The sequence below is a fragment of the Salarias fasciatus genome, chromosome 20 (genome assembly GCF_902148845.1).
Source record: "Salarias fasciatus chromosome 20, fSalaFa1.1, whole genome shotgun sequence".
NCBI lineage: Eukaryota > Metazoa > Chordata > Actinopteri > Blenniiformes > Blenniidae > Salarias > Salarias fasciatus.
Genome location: NC_043764.1, coordinates 26,419,064 through 26,438,920, shown reverse-complemented (window position 1 = coordinate 26,438,920; position 19,857 = coordinate 26,419,064). Strand labels below are relative to the sequence as shown.

Below are 19,857 nucleotides of genomic sequence, written 5' to 3'. Positions count from 1 at the left end.
AATTTCATTTGCAATCTGATTACCATCCTGATCGCATTAAATGGCATAATGATGGGAAATAGGTGCTTAGCGTTTGAGCGGAGTGCGGTCGCGGTACGAGCGCAGCCCATGTTCGGGCGTGTGCGTTCGGATTTTTTTTTTTTTTTTTTTTTTCACTTTACGGTCTAATTATCATTTACTGCTCCCGACACGTGACGCGCACGCCGCGCGGGGGTTCAGGAGGCTCCTCGCCTTGGTCCCACATGTCCGCCTCGCTGCGTCTGCATCCTCTCGTGTGAGCCGGGATCTCCTTTATAGGCCTCGCCGGCGTCTTTATTGAAAGCAGAATCATCGACGGCGGGGGTCTGGTGCGACACAGCGAGCGCGGTTTATGGGACGGGAGCGGCGAGCGGCTCTTAGCTGCCACCGCTATGACGAGGCCACACTGTTTGCGGCTGCTGGATTTGGGTTTTTTACAGTCCCATGATTACAGGCTCCCGCCGTAATGTCAGGCTGCCGGTCGCCAGGCTGTTTTCCACACGCTAACAGGAAAGATGAAGGGCAGCGCTGCTGGCCGTGCTGGCCTCGCCAGTCACCTCTCAGTCACAGAGAACCAATGACTCAGAAAACAGTCTCAGACAAAACAGTCGCCATCGGTTGCTAAGCGAGGAGACGCTTGATTGGACTGCGACTGCAAAACTTTTTAGACTAATGATAGACTTCTTTTTTGGAGTGTAACCTGCTAAAATTGGTAGCTATCTGCGTCTGAGAGAGCCGATGGTTTTCTTCAAAAGGAAAATGAGGCGCGTGGGAGGCATTGTTAAAAGTCATATAATAACGTGCTTGGCGTCATCCTGTGACGTAAACAAGACATATAAACTGCAGTTAAAACGCTCCGAGCTGTGAGAAACGGCGGCGGAATCCATCAATCGGCCCGCTGCGTTATACCACCACCCTCCGTCCATCATTTAAAGTGATCACCATAATTCCATCCTGAACTTCTCAGGGAGGTGATGGGGTTATTATCCCCTGGCCGAGCAGCCGCTCTAAGCCAAGAATGGCAAGGACATTGTTCGTTGGGTAATTAGCGCACTTCTCCTGAGCTGTCCCGCCTCGGCTCGGGCTAATGAGGACCTCGGCCTATCCCCACCTAACTCTGCCCCCCCCCCTCCACCCTCCTCCGCCCCTCTGTCTGCCGGAGGGGGGAGGCAAGGTCACATCGGAGCTGTGGGAGATGGAGGGGGGGTGGTGTGGACGCTGTTTAAAACCCAGTCACCTGAGTCAGCGCTCCCTAAGGAGCTCCTGAGGCCAGGGTTAGCCGCGAAGGACGGCGGGCTCGGAGGGGATGGAGGGGGTGGCTGTCGGACCTGACGGCTAAGAAGGACATGAGCCGCCGTCTTATCGCCCAGGTGCACACTGGAGACAATCATCTCGTCCTCAGCTCATCCCTGAACCGGTCAATACTGCCCCTTCATCAGCGGACACAGAACAGACACCCTGACCCAGACGCCGGGGCAACTAACACGGGTTATTACTCAAAATCTGCCACGGGGACGACTGGTGTCCAGCACTGCAGATGATATCAGACTGGAATAACTGCATTTTGACCAGGGCAGGGACCGTGACACATTTTAAACATAAGGTCTGTGGGCCAAAACTGGCCCCTCAAGAAGCTACAATCCGGTCCACCAAAGCACCAAGCAAATGGTAACAACTTCAACATAAAAACTGTGATTTTCTTTTTTCAAACAGAAAGCACCGAGATCCGAGCTGAGATATCGGAGATGGTGTAATGAAAGCTAGCTAACTAGCATGAGCCTCAAAGCCACGCAATCAGGGCGAGTTTGTAAAAACACCCACAATGCAACAGCTACCGATGTTTTTTGCACCAGAACTTTTCCTTAATATTAACTTTATGTTGAAGTCATTTTCAGTCGTAGTTGTTCGATTTTACAAAAATATGGAGATTTTCCAGCTGCATCCTCTGAACCGCAACAAAGAAAAACCGGAAATTTTAAATTTGATGGTTATTAAGGCACTATTCCAGATGAAACTGTGCTGCATGTTTCCCCTGAACTGAAATGGTTTTAACAGCCCTGATTTAAATGGTTCGTCCTGATCAAACATAATAAAAATGGCCTTCATACCTGCGTGAAAGCTGTGCTCCTTTCAGGCAGTCCAGTGGGCGTTACTGCTCAAACAACATGAAAAGACTCCTCTGACTCTGCCAGTCAACAGCGTCTAAATGCGCGGCGCTGCCCTGCTGTGGCGTTGGCACGTGGAGCCGAGGTGGCGGGGCGGGAGGTCACAGTGTGAGCCGGCAGAAGCTGGCAGCCCGGGCGCCCTGACGCCATGTCTCACACCACCGCTGGGAAAGTGCTGACAGACAGACAGCGGGGAAGCGAAGGCGGCGGAGGAGGACGGGAGCGAGACGGAGGCCGAGAGCGCCGCGTAACATCTGCTGCTGCTCGCAGGTTTACTGCCCTCATCTGCTCCAGACAGGAGCCCCAACGCAGCCTGCCCCGACCCGCACCGGCGGCCTTCCAGACGGAACTCTGAACAATGCCAGCGCTGTCAGGATGCACCTGCACTTTAGAGCCCATCGCAAATATAGATCTGCTCCTTTCACATTTTAGGATTCGTGTGATTCTGATGAGCAGCGGAAAGCCGATTGTCATGCTTCTCACAGCAGCCTCCAAGGGGGGAAACGCCGCCAGCGCTGGGGCTAATGAATAAATACAGAAACAGATACATAATAAATAAGAGTAGCCAAGCTTCACATCTCCTCACGGTTTCTCTGATGAACGGGCCGACGCGAGGTCGATAAAGCAGTCGACAGAGGAAAGAAAAGCACAATGGAAAGAGAATATACAGCCAGGCTGACACGATGCATGTAGCTTTTCCAAGAAACGCTGCTTAATTTCTCTTCCTAACAGCTTCACGAGCAGATATTGCTATATGTGATATTGGGATTCTCTAGAATTATGAAGAACATGTGATGTGACTTGGCTTATTGAAGCTCTTACTGTGTAGCGCGCAAAGCGGGAAGGTAGCGGGCCAAAGCGAGCCCGCCACAGGATCGGCAAAGAGGCCAAGCTAGACGTCAAATACTATTTTTGATCAAAGTAATGGCTGACTAGTTTGTTCTTGGTGGTTTGCACTGTTCACATGACAATGTCACAAGGGAAAACGCATCGAAACGCTGAAAATGATGCAGTTAGCATGTAGTTAGCATGCTGATGCTGATTGTTTTTGTAATGAAAGCACACACACACATGCATGTAGGTAACAACACGAATGTCAACAGAAAAACTACCAAATCCCAGGAGAATCATTTCCTCACCACTTCGAGAACCATTTGTCACGTGGAAATGACGACAATCAATCAATCAATCAATCAATCAGTGATGATACGTTTGTTGATATAATGTTTTGTCATGGAGTTAACAGACAAAACACGCGGATATGATGACCACCTCTCTCCGAGCCGGCGTCCGTTTAGCTCTTAAAAAGCTGTGACTCTACTGCCAGGGTAAATTTGCGTAAACAAGGCCGAAAAATTCTTGAAGCGGAAAGCTCTTCTAAAAAGCTATAAAATCTCCAAACTTGCTAATTAGTGCTGTAGGGGAGAGCCATTTTCAGTAATTTCACACTGTCCGTGACCCCTAACTGGCATAAGGCAATGACACAGTTGTTCAATAAAGCCAGAGGACAGAATGTCAAATGCAATAGACATACGGCGGCTAACCCAGCATCAGCGTCTTTCTGTCTCTGTGTGGCTTTCTGAGCAGAATGAGTGCAGCATGCCCTTTAACAAGAGCGGCGCGACGCTGCCGCTGCGGTGGAGAAGAAAAGTTCTCATGCAGAGATCGAGGCGGCGAAAGAGAAAATGAAAAAAAAGTGAAACGTTTGGAGATGTTCATGAATATGAGCATCTTCTCCTCTCTAATTTCAGTCAAGAGCCTTTGTAATCAGCGTGAACCAGCGAAAAACACGACGAGAGCACAGCGCAAGGTGTTTTTTTTTTTTTTTTCTAAATGACCGATCAATCTCACGCTGGCTTTATATTTCACTGGAGTTGGAAAAGAAGGAAACAAAAGCACCAAAGTTACACCTTCAACGACTTTGGGCGAGTTTACGGAGCTGAGAGTCACCGGAGAAGCAAAGCAGCTTGGTCGCCTGTCCATACGAGTATCTGTGTTCTCCTATTGGTCGTGTTTACAGCGTATTGCTGTCGGCGTGTTTCATTAGAAAAACAACCAATAGCGCCCACTAGTGGCCCGACATGCCAACCACATCACTATCAGCTACTAACTATTCACAACGGAGCCCAAGGAGAGTGTTTTCAAAATGTTTTAATAGCTTCCAGTAGCTTCGAAAACCCAAAACGCAACGGAAGTTGTGCGTTAGTTTTGGTGAAGGTTATTGATGGGTATGGTGGGTTTTGTTTATGTTTCCAAGAGGATGCAGGCTGGAAGGCAGCAGTCAGCAGGTATAACTTATAAAATCCGCGGCGGTTGCCAGGTAATTATCCAGACCCTCCGTCAGCACTTTTCAATCAAAGCCTTGTTATCTTCGGCCGACTGCAACAAACTCTTAGGTCGGCTTTGTTTTGCCCTTGAGTAAGACACTAAAATCTTGAAACTGCCCTCCCATTAAAAAACAACCCACAGGTACGTTTCATCGTGACAGTGGCCAAAGTAATTATGATGGAAGCAAAGCAGGAAGAGGGATGGTGTAATTATGAAGCCGCAGAGTCTGTGTGGGGTGGAGGTCGTGGAGGAGGAATGCTTCACCAGAATCATGGGCGGTTCAACAGAGGAGACCACCGGTCTCTTATCTGATTATCAAACCAACACGGGGACATTTCTTTTCACCAGGCCACATCAGGAGCTCATGAAATCCAAGTGACCAAGCAAGACCTCTGTATCCTGAGCACCACAGCAAACCCAAACCTGTTTTTATTTCTTCTGTTATAGATCCTGATACTACGAGAAGCTTGTATATTATTCATCTGATTGTTGTAATGTTCCTTCGTTATCTTATAATGGATATTAGAAATGTCTGAATGAGCGCCATCAGCCCACACACAGGGTCGTTTTAACGCCCACGGACTGTACGATACGTCTGAAAGGTTTACTACGTACACCGTGTGATGTGGATTTTTATAAACTTGGTTACTCGGGATGCACCAACACCATTTTTTAAACGTTGAGTACAAGTACTAAATTTGGCTTCTTGCTAATGCCGTGTACCAACATGAGTACTGAGGCCTTGCCTAGACGCTCTGGTACATACATGGCAGTAGGTAAAGTGCAGTGTGTTAATAATAAGGCAATAGTTTCAACATTTTATTTTCTACTCAAGGCACTGCAAAAGAAAAGATAAATATTTATAATAATTCAATCAAAATCATGAAAAATGCATCCTAACACCCCAATATTATACAAATGAGGTGAACCGAGAATCATGGGAGATTCATGACATCATTCAAAATGGCCGCCCCCGTGACTCTCCGATGAATCACTATTCACCTCAGTTATTTTTGGTTTAAACAGAGATTTAAACACTGCTCGTCCAGATATATTCTTTTGGGAGGAGTCATGGCAGCTTTTAGCTCATCCAGAGGTCATGTTACTCGTTAAAACAAACAAAGGAGACTGAATTTCCAGCGCTGAGATATTCGATACTAGTGTCCGTGCATCCCTATTGGGTCGAAGATAAGTTTGTCTGCATGATGTTTGAATCCACTGAATCAGAGGTGACAACCAATTTAATCCACAACAACAGAAAAGTTTTCATCATTTCGCCTCCTGCTGCACTTCTTCGGTTGTTAGCAGCCGTGGCTCGTGGTCGCGTTCGCGCTGTGCGGCGTAGCGAGGGATGTTGAGATTTCTGAAACTGTCAGAAGATTCTCCCAGGCTGTCTGTAGCTGCACAACCGTGACAACGGCCGCCTTTAAGCGCCCTCCAAGATGTCACCAAAGTCGTTCGTCACCGGCGTGGGACGGCCGAAACCGCACAGCGTGCAGCGGCTTTAAGCCAACTGAACTCTTCACCTCAATCACTGCCTTTCGGGATACGACCGTGTTTATTTATCCGCTTTATGCCGTGAGTTGTTGTTTTTTTTTCTCTCCATGAAGTAAGAAGAAAGAAAAAAAGTACAGTTACAGTATCCAGGCTGCACCGATGGGGCGGGTGTGACGGTGCGACTGCCATCCTCGATGATGTGAGGATGAGACAGCACAGACACACTCACACATGTGTACAGAAGGCCCGTATTTTTCACATCCATCGGCCAAATCCAATTTGTTAAGACCCTTCTACGACTCACTTACGAAGCTGCGGTCAATGGAAATCACATTTCCATGATTGGACATCCCATTACCCCGTTCGTCCAGGCCCACATTGGGGGATAAAGCAGGACTGAGACGGATGCCCACGACAGACCGGAGCTGCGGCTCCAGCGAGTCCGTCGCCTTTCAAAGGGTAAAAGCCTGACATATTACTCATAAGTGTTCTTTAAATTCATTATCATCTTAACACGCCAGCGGCACAAGTGTCAGGGGGAGGGGAAGCCCTCTTAAATGAGGTTAGTGGATCCATTTAAAGCTTCACAGTTGCCGTGCTGTCCGCCGTGTCACACGCGAGTCTCGAGACATGAAAAACATCCCCTCCTGTAATGAGGTTGAACAAGCTGCTTATAACGCAGCCGGGGACTTTCTGAGGTTAATCAATGAACAGATTCTGCGTTATATCTGTCTATACGCTCTCCCACTCCCAAATGATACAAATCAGTTTATGTACACACCAAGTAATCGCATAATCCATGTGATAATCATTCAGTTGACTTTACTGTCTCCACCAACGGCAATGACAGCAGAGGGAAAAAAAAAAAAAAATTATAATCTCATTTGGGCTTAGGTCGTATTCCCACAGCTTCAGAGAGAGACGGCGCTCCCCGGAGCCCGCTTGAGTGGACTTAATGAGATGACCTTACTGTAACCTGGCGCGTGAGCGAACGTGATTATTCACTTCTCACAGCGACGTCAACGAAGACGTCAGAATGTGTTGGCGTCTCCGCATCAGTGCTAACGACTTCCAGGCATTTATTGATTCAAACACAAGAAAACAAAGTTTGAATACTTGTGTAAACTGCATCATTTAGCTCGTATGAGGCCCTGTTTACACAGCAACGCTCCATGTGAAGGCGCCTCATTCTTGCGTTTTCGGTCATTCCTCAGAAATGTTATGAAAACAATGTCAGTTCAGACAGCGGTGGCAGAAATGCTGAAGAAGTAGCAGAAGCGGCGGTAGTCGTGGTGTTATTATTGTTGCATAAACATTAATAGAAAGAGGATGCAGACACTGATTGTTTCTGAATGCATGTCAGACGCTGCGTTTTCACTGTTCAAGTGTTTTTGAGGAAGCAAGTGCCACTTCCTCTTATTACTTTTACTTTTTTAATAGGCTGTTTTGTTTTCTTTTTTTTTCTAGTCTTAGTCGCAGCTCGATACTGCAGTTAATTGGGCATGAAAAATAGAGGCTCGTCGACATAAAAGGAGATTCTAAAGATTGTTGTTTCATGACTTCAATTGAGAAACTGCAATAATGCAACATAAAGACTCGGCCGTAAATGATAACAGTAAATGTTTTATATTCAACGCTGGATGATCAAACCGCCGCACTGGAGGGAACAATGCAGGCAGCGGTGACTCAGGTGACTCAGTCTTTCAATATCGAGCCGAGACGGATACGCCAAGACTTGGCACGAGAAACAAAACACAAACCAACAAACCAATTAACACTTCCAAAGCTCAACAGCTTCCTTCAGACAACCCAAAGCAAAAAGTCCCACGTATATTTTAGAAACAGGGCTTTTTTTTCCCCCGTCTGTTCGTCTAAAACTGAGCCTCTAACACTTCAAATTTATCTTGAAATCACTTCTGATGGAACACACGTCTGAGGTGATATTACTTTTTCAGGATGCAAAGAGAAGCAGAGTCGGTAAAAAGATACAGAAATTAATCAGTATGATCCAAAACTGACAATTTTTCACTACACTCATTATAATCCAGTATTTCAGAGTCAGAGCTCGACCAGGACACCCAAATGTTTCTCCACGGCTCTCGCAGGTGCCTCACCTCTTTCTCATGATACTGTAATGCAGCTCGTCCTCCTGTTTGATGTGGGCATGATCTCCACTGGCCCGCTCGCTGCCTTCGCTGTCGTCGCTGCTGAAGATGGAGGCCAGCTCCTTCTTGGGCACTCGGTTGGGTGGAAGAGGGATGGTGCGTTTCTCTGCCAAGCGCCCGCGGTTCTGCGAAAACATGTCACGCAGAAAAGAAGACACTTTAGCAACGGCGTTTACAGGTCCAAGAAATGGAGGTACGAGGCATTCACTGCCCACAGTTTTCTCAGAGATCTCTCAGGATGTACAGATGGTACGAAACTCAAGCTGAAGCTTACATTCTGACTGACGACCAGATTCATGGGACTTTACTTTTTGGGTGTTTTCACCACTTCTAGAAGTGTCAAAGCACTTTACATGTCACATTCACACATTCACACACACAAAACCAATAGTGAGCTGCCACTAACGATGGTTAAAGAACAGCACTGGAAATAAATTGTGTTCCTGCTCCTGTTCACCAGGAGCCGGGGACTGAACTCACAATCATGAGACTGGAGGACAAGTCAAACCATCCCCAAAATATTTAGTCGAGAAAAGATTTTTTAGAAAAGACCAAAACAAAGGTTCATGTGACAGATAGATTCTACATTTTTGTGCAGCTAAACACCTGCTTCAATAAAAATTCAGAAAATCATTGAGATTAAAGGAAGCAAACTAGTAACCACAGAGATTCCACTTTGTTCATTACAACAATGACTCTTCAGCTCAGACTGATGTTACACATGGAGTTCCACAGGGTTCTGTCCTAAGACCGTTACTTTTCATAATATACATGCTTCCTGGAGGGAATATCATCAGGAAACACTCAGTTAACTTCAATTTTTATACAGATGACACACAAATCTATTCAAATCTGATAAAATGTGTTTTTGCCCGCTCCCCTGCTTGCTAAAGTGGAATTGTTCATGTTGTTCTCTGTAAAAGTGCATTGAAATTGAAACGTGTATTTCACACTATATAAATAACACTGAATTAAATTCAAACATATGTGGCGATAAGCTTGAGCCGTACCTACAAACGATGAGTATTTGTTCAACTTCACAGAGAAATCCTTGAAGAAAAGAAACCATTTACACTTTGATGGGAGGAGCCATTGAAGGAGTACAGCCAAGATCCAACAAACACATTCAACTAATCCAGCAAACAAATATTTGGTTAAATGTGAACATCTCCAGCTTCCGAACAGCCTCCTACCAACGGCACCAAACCAGCAGTCACCGTTGTTATTATTATTATTATTATTATTATTATTATTATTATTATTATTATTATTATTTGCCTGTAAATCAGACTGATGGGGAAAACAAGTTGGTCGGTGCGCTGAGTGTTTATTTTGTCCCAAAGCTGCCAAGAGTTTCCAGAGAAAAGTAGAGATTAAGCGGAGAGTATGGCCTCAGGGACGTTCGGAAGTGAAGCTGGGCGACCTTTAATGTGACCTGAAGAGGTCACTGCAGATTAACACGGTCCTATCACAGAGAGACGGGAGGCAGGGAGGAAAGAGGAGCAGAGGAGGAACCTCGACGGGAGGGGTGAGAGACGGAGAGCGTGAAAGAGACTGAGTCAGGGAAGGAAATCGGAGAAGAGCAAGGAATGACGGGCCGAGAGAAAAGTTTGCAGGGGAGAGCGAGAGTGGGTTTGAAGAGGAGAAAAGGTGAGAGAACACGCAGGAATGAAAGAGAATGTGGTGAGTCAAAAGATGAAGGAGAGACCTACCTCCACGGAAGGAAAGGTATGTCCAGTGTGGGAGAGTGGACTCGGATTTAAAACTGTCTTCCCCCTTCCTCTCTCTCTCTCTCTCTCTCTCTCTCTCTCTCTCTCTCTCTCTCTCTGCCTACATCTCTGCTTTTACTCCTTCAAGCCCTCCAGCTATCCCTTCCACCACACGCAACCCCACACTCCACCACTCCTCCCCGTCCCCTCCTCCCCTCGCTCCATCCATCCCAGGAGGAGCAGGAGCATGAGTGGCAGGCGGGGGCAGGAGGAGGGATTTGGGGGCTCCTAGCCAAGAGGCAAACAGGTGCAGCCCCTCTGGAGTCTCTCAAATGGCAGACATTAAAAAGAGTTGGGAGGGGGGGAGGGGGGAGGGGGGGTGGAGGGGGGGGGCAGAAAAGATGAAAACATCCCCCAGGACGAGCAGGCCAGAGTTCTGCACATTTCTCTTTTTCTGTGCCTCGCTAGAAAAGAGATTTTCCTCCCCTTTTTTTTTTATTTTTTCGTTCCTCTTAAAGCTTTCTGAGCAAGTTCTGCAGCAGCATTTGAGGACAGTGGATCACTTCATGATTCTTCCACAGCATGTGTGGCAGTGGGTATGAAGAGCTCCCACATCAGCGGGGGGGTTGGGGTGGGGGGGGGGGGGGGGGGCAGAAACAGGAGCAGAACAATATGTCGGGACGACGGGACGACGCTCCTTTATGGACGCAGCCGCGGCTCCATCTGTCGCGCCGCACATCTGCTAAATACTAATTCTCCACCTCCGAGTCTATTTATTGCTGTCTTCACGTTGTCGGGGCAGGCGCACGCACGCACGCACGCACATGCGCACTACCGGCTCCATCCCCACACACACACACAAAAACACATGCATGCTCTCTCACACACACACATACACACACACACCTGTTCGTCTTCCTTAGAATTCCCCTCTAAAGCGAGCCAGCGTCGGAGTGTGTACAAGAATAGTTTGTCGGCGAGCAGTCGTGACCGTGGCAGGGTGTGTGTGTGTGTGTGTGTGTGTTTGTGTGTGTGTGTGTGCGCAGACAACCACCCACATGGCCGTGACATACCCAGGCTGACAGCAGCCCCCCAAACCCCCCCCCCCCCCCTCCCGGAAAGCCCCAGTCCTTTCTTTAGTGGCACTGACGCAGAACTGGGGGTGAGCTCCCACTGCTTCCGGCAACACTTCCGCAGCACGAGGGAGGGCTCTCTGAAACAAAACATGAAGCAAAACACACCCCTGGCGGCCCACGGAGGAGCGCCGAGAGGAAGGGCGCCTGGCGCTCCGGCTCGTACACCGCGTGTGTGTGTGTGAGTGTGTGTGTGTGGTGCTGAGGCAACCTTACTGTGTGTGGTCAACCTCCTTTCAGCCATGGAAAAAAGTCTCTCATAAAAGTCCCACTAAAAGCACCTCTATGAATATCACCTCCCACGCTTTCTGTCTGACAGTCAGGCAGCCAAGAAATATATCTGGGCTTCACATTTACAAGCAGAACGAGAGAAAAAAAATCAGTCACATATAGCGGCAGATGCATGTACGTCAGGACACGCTGACCAGCTGAGAACTGGAGATACTGTAACGACGCGTTATGTCAACTTCAAACACTCATTCAGATTCGTGGAGAGGCTTAAATTCGGACCGTGAGAAAAGGGGAAACTTTACTTCACAAATGAAAATCAAGTGTCGATAAAACTGTAGATAATCTAATGAAATCCAGAGATGTGCTCCACATTAAGCAGCCACGTCACACTTCCAGTTTCTATCAAGACCACTGTTTCGTTTGGGAGATAGTCCCACACGCACACACACACACACACACACACACACACACACACACGCTAATGAGTTACATGTTGCACCTTCTTTTGGACTGCGTTGCAGGAAGCCAGCCTGTTATTAGAAATGCCGCGCTGGTCGGCCGGCCTCGGCTTGGTCTGGGCTCTGCGTGGGCGAGCGGGGAACTCCTCACAGAGGATCCACAGCCAGGTGACCCGGATCTTCAGGCTGAAACTCTGATCTGCACTGTTGTAAAAAATTTAGGAGGCAGAATTTGTGTGGAGTTTTGCTTTTTTACAGATTGAAGGAACCACTGATTAAAAGAAATGAGTCCTGAAAAACAGCGAGACGCTGAAAAAGCTCTTGGTTTAGACCTACAGTGGAGAACAATTTGACAAAGCTACAGTTAAAATCAGATAATTTCATATTATTGTTCTTATTATTATGATGGTTTGAGCTTTCAACTCAGGCGGAAGGGATAAGACGTTAAATGCGTCGTTTTTGCATATTTATTTTGGAATAGTTTGGCGTTCACACGGCAACACTTTGAAAACGATGCAGGTTTATGTGAAAAAGGCAAATGTGGACTGGGAGTCTTGACACTCTGGAGGAAAACACTGTTCATTGTCCAGAACTAACCATTTTCCACTGTTTACATGGACTCGGACCTTTTTCCTCTGAGCGCCGCTGTTGTGTTGATGAACCCCCAAATGACAGTTTTCCATTTTCATCGAGTAAACAGAGGCCAGACGGTGTTCCCATGTTCTTCGTCCAGTTTGGGTCTGTTTTGCTGACCTACATTCGAGAAGCTCCAGAAGCCTTAAGTTAGCCGTCAATACAACAGAGAGGAAGGATCAGCTTTAAAAGATAAAGCATATATTGGAGCTTAATCTGATTTTCAGAGTACAGTTTACTGAAGCCTCATTCAAGCATCGCACATGTAACTGGAGGCAGGAACAGCTGTTTGGTTTTTTTTTTTAAGCAGTGGGCTGACACTTTTATATTCTCACTATAGAGTTCTGTTATGTTTCCTAAAACAAATGAAGACTATAAAACACTGAATATTCCACTCAACTGGAACGGTGAGGATAAACTACATTCAGAAGGAGGCAGGATCACATTAAACCACATTTCCACTCGCAAAGTGTCGTCAGGGTTACGAAGAACTGTAGTCATGTTCAGAGCTCACTAAATGAAATGAACATCTTCAGATACAGTATGTAGAAAACATCTCCGTGATTGTTCACGTTTGTTCGTTGGTTACACGGCGAGCTTCGAGCAGATTTGGATCCATCTGCTCTGCGACTTACGGACGCTGACTTCGATCAGAAATTCACAGGAAGTTTACGTTATCATTCGGAACTGGTGAAAAAGTGCATGGATTGAAGTCACTGCTACAGTAAGGCCAACGAGATGGCTGACCGGACGTTTAAATTGAAGCAGAATTCATGATGTTTTCTCCCTAAATTCATCTCAGACTTTTAAATGAGCTCCTGGTGGAAAAAGACGACTAATAAGTCTGTTTTTTTTTTCTTCTTCTTCTTTTTTCTCCTTGCGTTATTTCCTGAAAGGTGCAGTACCCTGCTGCTGGCTCCAACTAGTATTAGTACGCACACGCACACGCACACAAACACACACACACACACACACACACACACACACACACACACACACACACACACACACACACAGCAGTAGCTGCCCGTGACATTCCTGCAGCTGCAGTGCTCTCTCTCCCTCACACGCGCCCCCCCAGCGATCTCCCTGGGGGACGAATGCCTAATGAGTCACGCGCCTGTCTGCCGTTACCTCGCAGCGTGTGTGTGTGTGTGTGTGTGTGTGTGTGTGTGTGTCTGTGTGGAGGCGGGATGGCGGGCCGACTTGGCGCGAGCACTCGGGGCGGAGGGGGGAAGGGGAACGAGGAGACGACAGAGGAAGGAGGGAGAAGAAAAACGAGTGCGAGGCGGCGGCGGCGGCGGCGGCGGCAGCGGATGAGGGGGTGGAGGGGAGCAGGGGGAGGGGTGTGGGGGAGCAGGGGGAGGGGTGGGGCGGGGGGCACCACGGTCATTACCGTACTAACATAGGAGCTCTGAAACAAGGCCAAAACAAACGCTTGGTCTGCTGCGTGTTTACGGGAGCCTGAAATTCAGAGTGACTCAGACGCTCGTGGCGACGTCCTGACATGTTCACAGGTGCATCGATTAAAGGTGATTAGACACAAATTCAGCCAAACCGAGAGGATTCACTCATGACCCGGATAACCTGACTGCTGTGAATAATCAGATTAGGGCCATGGTTTGATTAAGGTGTTTACATGGTTCACAGTAATCAGATTTGCCCACTAACCCAGGTTTACATGATGTCTTTGATATTCTAGATTAAGGATTTGGAGTCATCTGCATAAAAAAAATGCTTTACTGGAGTCTTTTTCTCCATCGCAAGCCATGACACTGCCAATAGAAACTCCCATCTGCAATTACTGTACTGTTCAGAGACAAAACTGTGAAAGAAATCATACAAAGACACGACCAGACTGGACAGGGCCCAGAAAAAAAGGTAGATCTTATAATTGAGTCATCTGCATATAGTGGAATTATCAGTGTATAGACAAACACACTCACAGCAGTGTAAAAAAAAACAGAAGAAATTCAAAACTACAGCACAAAACCCATTTATCTACACAACAGAACAGGAATAAGTGCATTCCTCCACCAAACATGCAAACACAACCGTGGTAAATGTATTATTTTCCCGTCACTTGTGTTACTTTTTCTGCTCTTATCCTGACATTTGAGAGTGATAAGTTGCATTTTCTCTGTCACCCATATGCAGCATGTTCCTGGATGACAGGAAAACACCCAGCACATCAAGACTCGCTCACACACTGACAGACATCCACGTCTTCCCCAGGAAATAAACACAAATCCATATATTTCCCCACCAAAAAAAACTTTGAAAAACCATGTGACAACACGTGTGACGGGGAGATCCTCGTTTCCAGGTTGTGAGACGAACTTCAGCAGCTTCATTTGATGTTTTAACACTTCTTCCAACGGCGGGTTTTCGGGTTTTTCTCAGTAGTGAACTGTTGAGAATTTAACAAACGCAACTATAAATCAACCTGTAGTAACTTTTAATTCCATGTGTCTATGTGTGTGTGTGTGTGTGTGTGTGTGTGTGTGTGTGTGTGTGTGTGTGTGTGTGTGTGTGTGTGTGTGTGTATACATGCTTTTGGCAACACTTTGGTTGTCGAAGGCCATGTGAGAGAAAGAGAAAAAAAAAGTGAGAAAGCTCTGTAGGGCAGACAGGCATGCGACCAAGACCTACGCCTCACCAACGAACACAGACAGACACACACACACACACACACACACACACACACACACACACACACACACACACACACACACACGCGCATGCTCTCCTGCACTCGGCCCCCACGCGCTGAGCCGAGCGGGCAGTTTCAGCCCACTGGAGCGGCACAAGGCAAAAGGGGGGGGTGGAGAGGCGGGATGGAGGGGGGGTGGAGGAGGGGTGGAGCGCGGTGCACGGAGGGCGAGAGGCGGCGGAGGTAGAGGGGAGGCTGCCGGCTCGGCGCTGGGAGGTCAGCGCCGGTGCAGTCAGGCGTGCAAGCGCGCCTCCCGCTCTCCCCTTTGCCTCTTGTTTCTTGGCTCCCACCTCCCTGGTTCCCTCCCGCCCTCCGCCGCCGCCCCCCCTCCCCTCTCAGTGTTTGTACAGGCCCACTGAGGTCGCCACAGGGGAGCTTTACAGACAGGTAACGACTGTGCCTTTCTTCCTCTTGACAAACACAGGGGAAGTGGAGGCGCGAATGAAGCTGTGGTTGGTAAATTCAACTGTTATTTTCTGGTCGCTCTGGCCCTCACAAGAGTTTAATACAATCCGGGTAATGACCAGACTCTCATTTAAAGTTCAGCAAATTTCAAACAGGCCCATTAAAAGCAAGAGGAGGACAATTAACCAGATAGGTGGCTTAGTGAACTCTTAAAATTCATCAAAACTACGCTCCTTTGTCTAAATGATGAGGGAAGTCTTGGCGTAATTTCTTGATGTTTGAAGTGAAAACGTATCGTTTGACAAAAGTTCACACGGCAAACAATGTCTATTTAGAGGGAACAGGCAGGAATGATGAAAGCAATGTAGTTAGCCTGCCAGGCCACTAGTTGGTGCTGTTATTTATTTGTGTAATGAAACCATACACGTACGGACATACTATGGACAGAAGGCAATATTGGATTGTTATTGTCCATCAGCTGCTGTGCGTCGCAGCGTTTCTACATGGTGACGGAGCATTTTCCAAAAAGTCCCACCTTGGAAGCCGTTTTTAAAAAAAGCCGCATTCTCACTTTCAGAAGACAACCTAAATTCCCTCTTTTAGATATTTTAGTGTGTTTTTAACATTACAGAGGGACATGAACCTGGTTTGAGGACTATATGATCACCGGATTCATATAAATATAAATACAGCGGTATCTCTTGCTCACGTGTGAATTGTTGACCTTTGCATCAACAGAAGTATAGAAATCTGTCATACAGCTCCTGTCTCCAAAGGCCTGAAGTGGCAGAACGAGGCTGCTCCCATCACAGGAAATCACATGGACAAAAACACACACACACACACACACACACACACACACACACACACACACACACACACACACACACACGCACAGTCTCGTATTTCTATCCTTGTGGGGACCTTCCATTGATTCCCATTCATGTCTAGCCCCTAACCCTGACCCTTACCCTAACCCTAACCCACACCACAATAAAGCCTAACCCTAAAGAAATGTTTTTGCACTTTTACTTTTTTCAGTAACAACAACATGGTCAAGAAAACACTGTTTCTCCTACTTAGGACCGGAAAAGGTCCCCACAAGGCACGTCGTTTCACGTTTTGCTATCCTTGTGGGGACATTTGGCCCCAACAAGGATAGAAATACGAGAACGCACACACACACACACACACACATACAGATGTTTGGGAGGAGGAGGGCCTTCAAGAAGCATCGCCGCTGGCCTCGTCGTGATAAACCACACTCGGCTGATAGACAGATGTTCCTACTTATTTTCGCCCCATCTTCTCAGGATCCCCATACACACACACACACACACACACACACACACACACACACACACACACACTACAAAAGCAGATTGAAATGGGCACTAGCAGAAGCTAATAGCTAATTTTCTAACTTCAATAGGTTAATTTAACTGAATTATTGATAGGGAGACAATGAGAGGCAGCGGTCTGCTCACGTGCGCGGCTCACGCCGCGATTCGAATCGATCGCCCGCCGGAGAGACGCCGAGGGCTCGTCTGACTGGAGACTCGCCTAATATCTAACCTGTCTCGCTGACAGAGACGTGCACAAACACATCCGGCCACGGGCTCGGCTCCGCACTTCCGGGCCAGTGACCAATCCAGCCGTCGCCATGGCAACATGGCATCGGCAACATGTGTGTGAGCGTGTACACAAAACAGCCGCGCCGTGATCCGCCGCTCGGTGAAGCACGGCGGATCACGTCCTCCACTCCTCATCATGCTTTTAGTCTACGTTTGAATATCTTTCCCCATTAGCTCGACTGGATGTGGGATTATGAAAATCTAATGAGGTACACCATAAGTTATAAGAGAGACGGGTGCGTGTGTGCGTGCGTGCGTGTGTGTGTGTGTGTGTGTGTGTGTGTGCAGATACGTGATGGTGTGTGTTTAATTCCACATTGCGAGAGAAGCCCTTGATTGGAGGAGGTCTTTACGAGCCGGAGGAGGGGAGTGTAATTTCCTCCCGGCCTCCGCCAGTTCCGCTGAAATAACAGAGCAGAGGAAGCCCAGCTCTCCCGGGAGGAGACACACACACACAAGCAGGAACGAACACACACACACACACACACACACACACACACACACACACACACACACACACACACACACACACAGCCAGAATGGAGCAGACAAACAATCGCAGACATGCACGCACAAAGACACAAACTAACCCAAACATATGTGCAGACAAAAACACAAATACACAGAGCTAAGAATAAACTTCCACAGCACACACACACACACACACACACACACACACACACAAGCTTCTGGTATTGTATTGATCGCACGCAAAAAAGATCAGACGGCTCAGGAAGCGTCTAACAACTTCAAGCGGCAACCAAAAGTTAAAGGTGGCATCAAAGAGGCCTCATTTAAGCAGCTGATAATCACATAATTACAGGCCTGACGGAGACGTCATGCGTCCTGACAGCAGCGTCTCGGATCCCCCTCGCACCACCATTCAAGGCAAAACGCTTCGTTTGAGAAGAGCACGGCGTTGACAATGGAACGGCAGGAAGACTGACGACGGTGCAGTGAGCATGTCGGGCCACTAGTGGGAGCCGTTGGCTGTTTTTGTAATGAAACTACACACACAAGCAGCAGAGAACAAAACGCTGCGAACGAGAGCAGAAGAACGACTGACAGTTTTTTCTCAAGCCTTTTCCAGAAGTTACATTTTCAGCGTCTGCGAGCATCGTCGTCGTGTAAACGTACGAAGAAGGTTATCAGCACATCTGAACCCTCGGCTGCGCCGCGGCGACGCGCTGCGCCGAACAGCCACGGCAAATTAACCCGGGCGAGTCGAGTGCAGGCAGGTGGAACGTCTTCCCACCAGCTGCTGCTCTTTTTACGATCGCTCGCCTCACGCCGATAGCGAAGCAAGATCACTCAAAGTTCAGCCGTCAAACTTTGAAAATAAATGTCGGCATGAGGTAATTTGTGTCAGGAGGGAGATGGTGTGTGTGTGTGTGTGTGTGTGTGTATGTGAGAGAGAGAGAGAGAGAGAGAGAGAGAGAGAGAGCTCATCAGCGAGGGAGTGCTGGCTGCCATGCCCTGAGGGGAGTCAGTGGGGAGAACGGGAGACGCCAGTACAGGCCATACAAGTCCCGCCGCCTTCCCCGCTCCGCCGAACCGTCGCCGCCTCGCATGGAACTGCCAACACACTCAGCCTCTGTGTCAGTGTGTGTGTGTGTCACGGCCGTAGTCAGACATTAGGCTTTAGCGGCAGACGAGGAGGAGAGGCGAAGGCTACGACAGCGGCGGCCCTAAAGCCCTCGTATCGCCGCTGACGTCAGGCGCTAAGTTTTCTCCGTCACGGCTGTAATTGAAGCGGAGCCCGACGAGCCGCGGCGAGCCGCGAGCCAATCGCTCCCATATCTGCGAGCGGCCCACGCCAAAGCCGACGGGGCTCGCGTCTCCCAATCCCGAAATAAACAGCTGCCCCCGGTGATGTGCTGTGGCGGCGCCGGGGCTTCCTCCGTGGCTGAAGGAAATGTCACCAGTTTACCTGTATCACTCAGACACCTCCGGCTTATCAAACCCGCCCTCGCCTTGCGTGCCTCGCACACAATAATCAGCAGTAGCCACGCTCAGTAGCTCGCTAAGCCTCTTACACCCTTCCCTCAAGATTAGTGCTTGGGAGCGACGACAGATGCGCTCTGTGGTGATAAAAACACACACACACACACACACACACACACACACACACACACACACACACACGCGCACAGACACACACACTCTCACACTCCCAGCCCGCTGCACCTGTGTGAACAGATTTGGCGGCAGTGAGCCGGCAGCGTGCTTGCTCAAAGCTGACACACACACGCACACACACACACACACACACACACACACACATATACACACACTAAAACACAGAGCGGTGATGCCATAATCGTGACACACCTGCAAGGCCTGGAGGTTTTGGCACCGAGCCTCCGGCCGAGCCCCGGGAAGGGGGGGGGGGGGGGGGGGCAGCAGGGCAAACAAAAGTTCAACAGCCAGGTGAGACGTGGGGGGGGGGGGGTTGACCAACGGCGTCTCGGCGCCTCTGTTTGGCACGCCGCGCCCGCCACGGGCCCAGAGTGGATCGGATATGCAAGCCCAGGAAATCAGTGTCAACGCCGGCGCCGGGCGCCGCAGCCGGAGGGTCTTCACCGCCAAGGTCACAGAGACAGCGCCTCAATATGCACACGCTCACTCAGCAGCAGAGCAGGGGAGGCTTCTATCACGAAAACCGGCAGAACACACACACACAGGTGTGTTTCCACTGGATCTCAGTCTTCAGGAATGAACTTGATGAAGAGCACGACTTCTCACAAATCAACCGTCAGTCTGAGGCT

General features: G+C 48.5%; 1 protein-coding gene across 2 annotated transcripts in view; it reads right to left on the bottom strand.

The window, feature by feature from the left end:
- Positions 1–19,857, bottom strand: part of samd11 (sterile alpha motif domain containing 11) — a 70,054-nt gene that overhangs the window by 29,352 nt on the left and 20,845 nt on the right. For both annotated transcript variants that reach the window (XM_030118384.1, XM_030118383.1), the window contains one exon: positions 8,123–8,298. In XM_030118384.1, the coding sequence (XP_029974244.1) occupies positions 8,123–8,298 (176 nt within the window). The remainder of the gene's footprint in view (positions 1–8,122; positions 8,299–19,857) is intronic.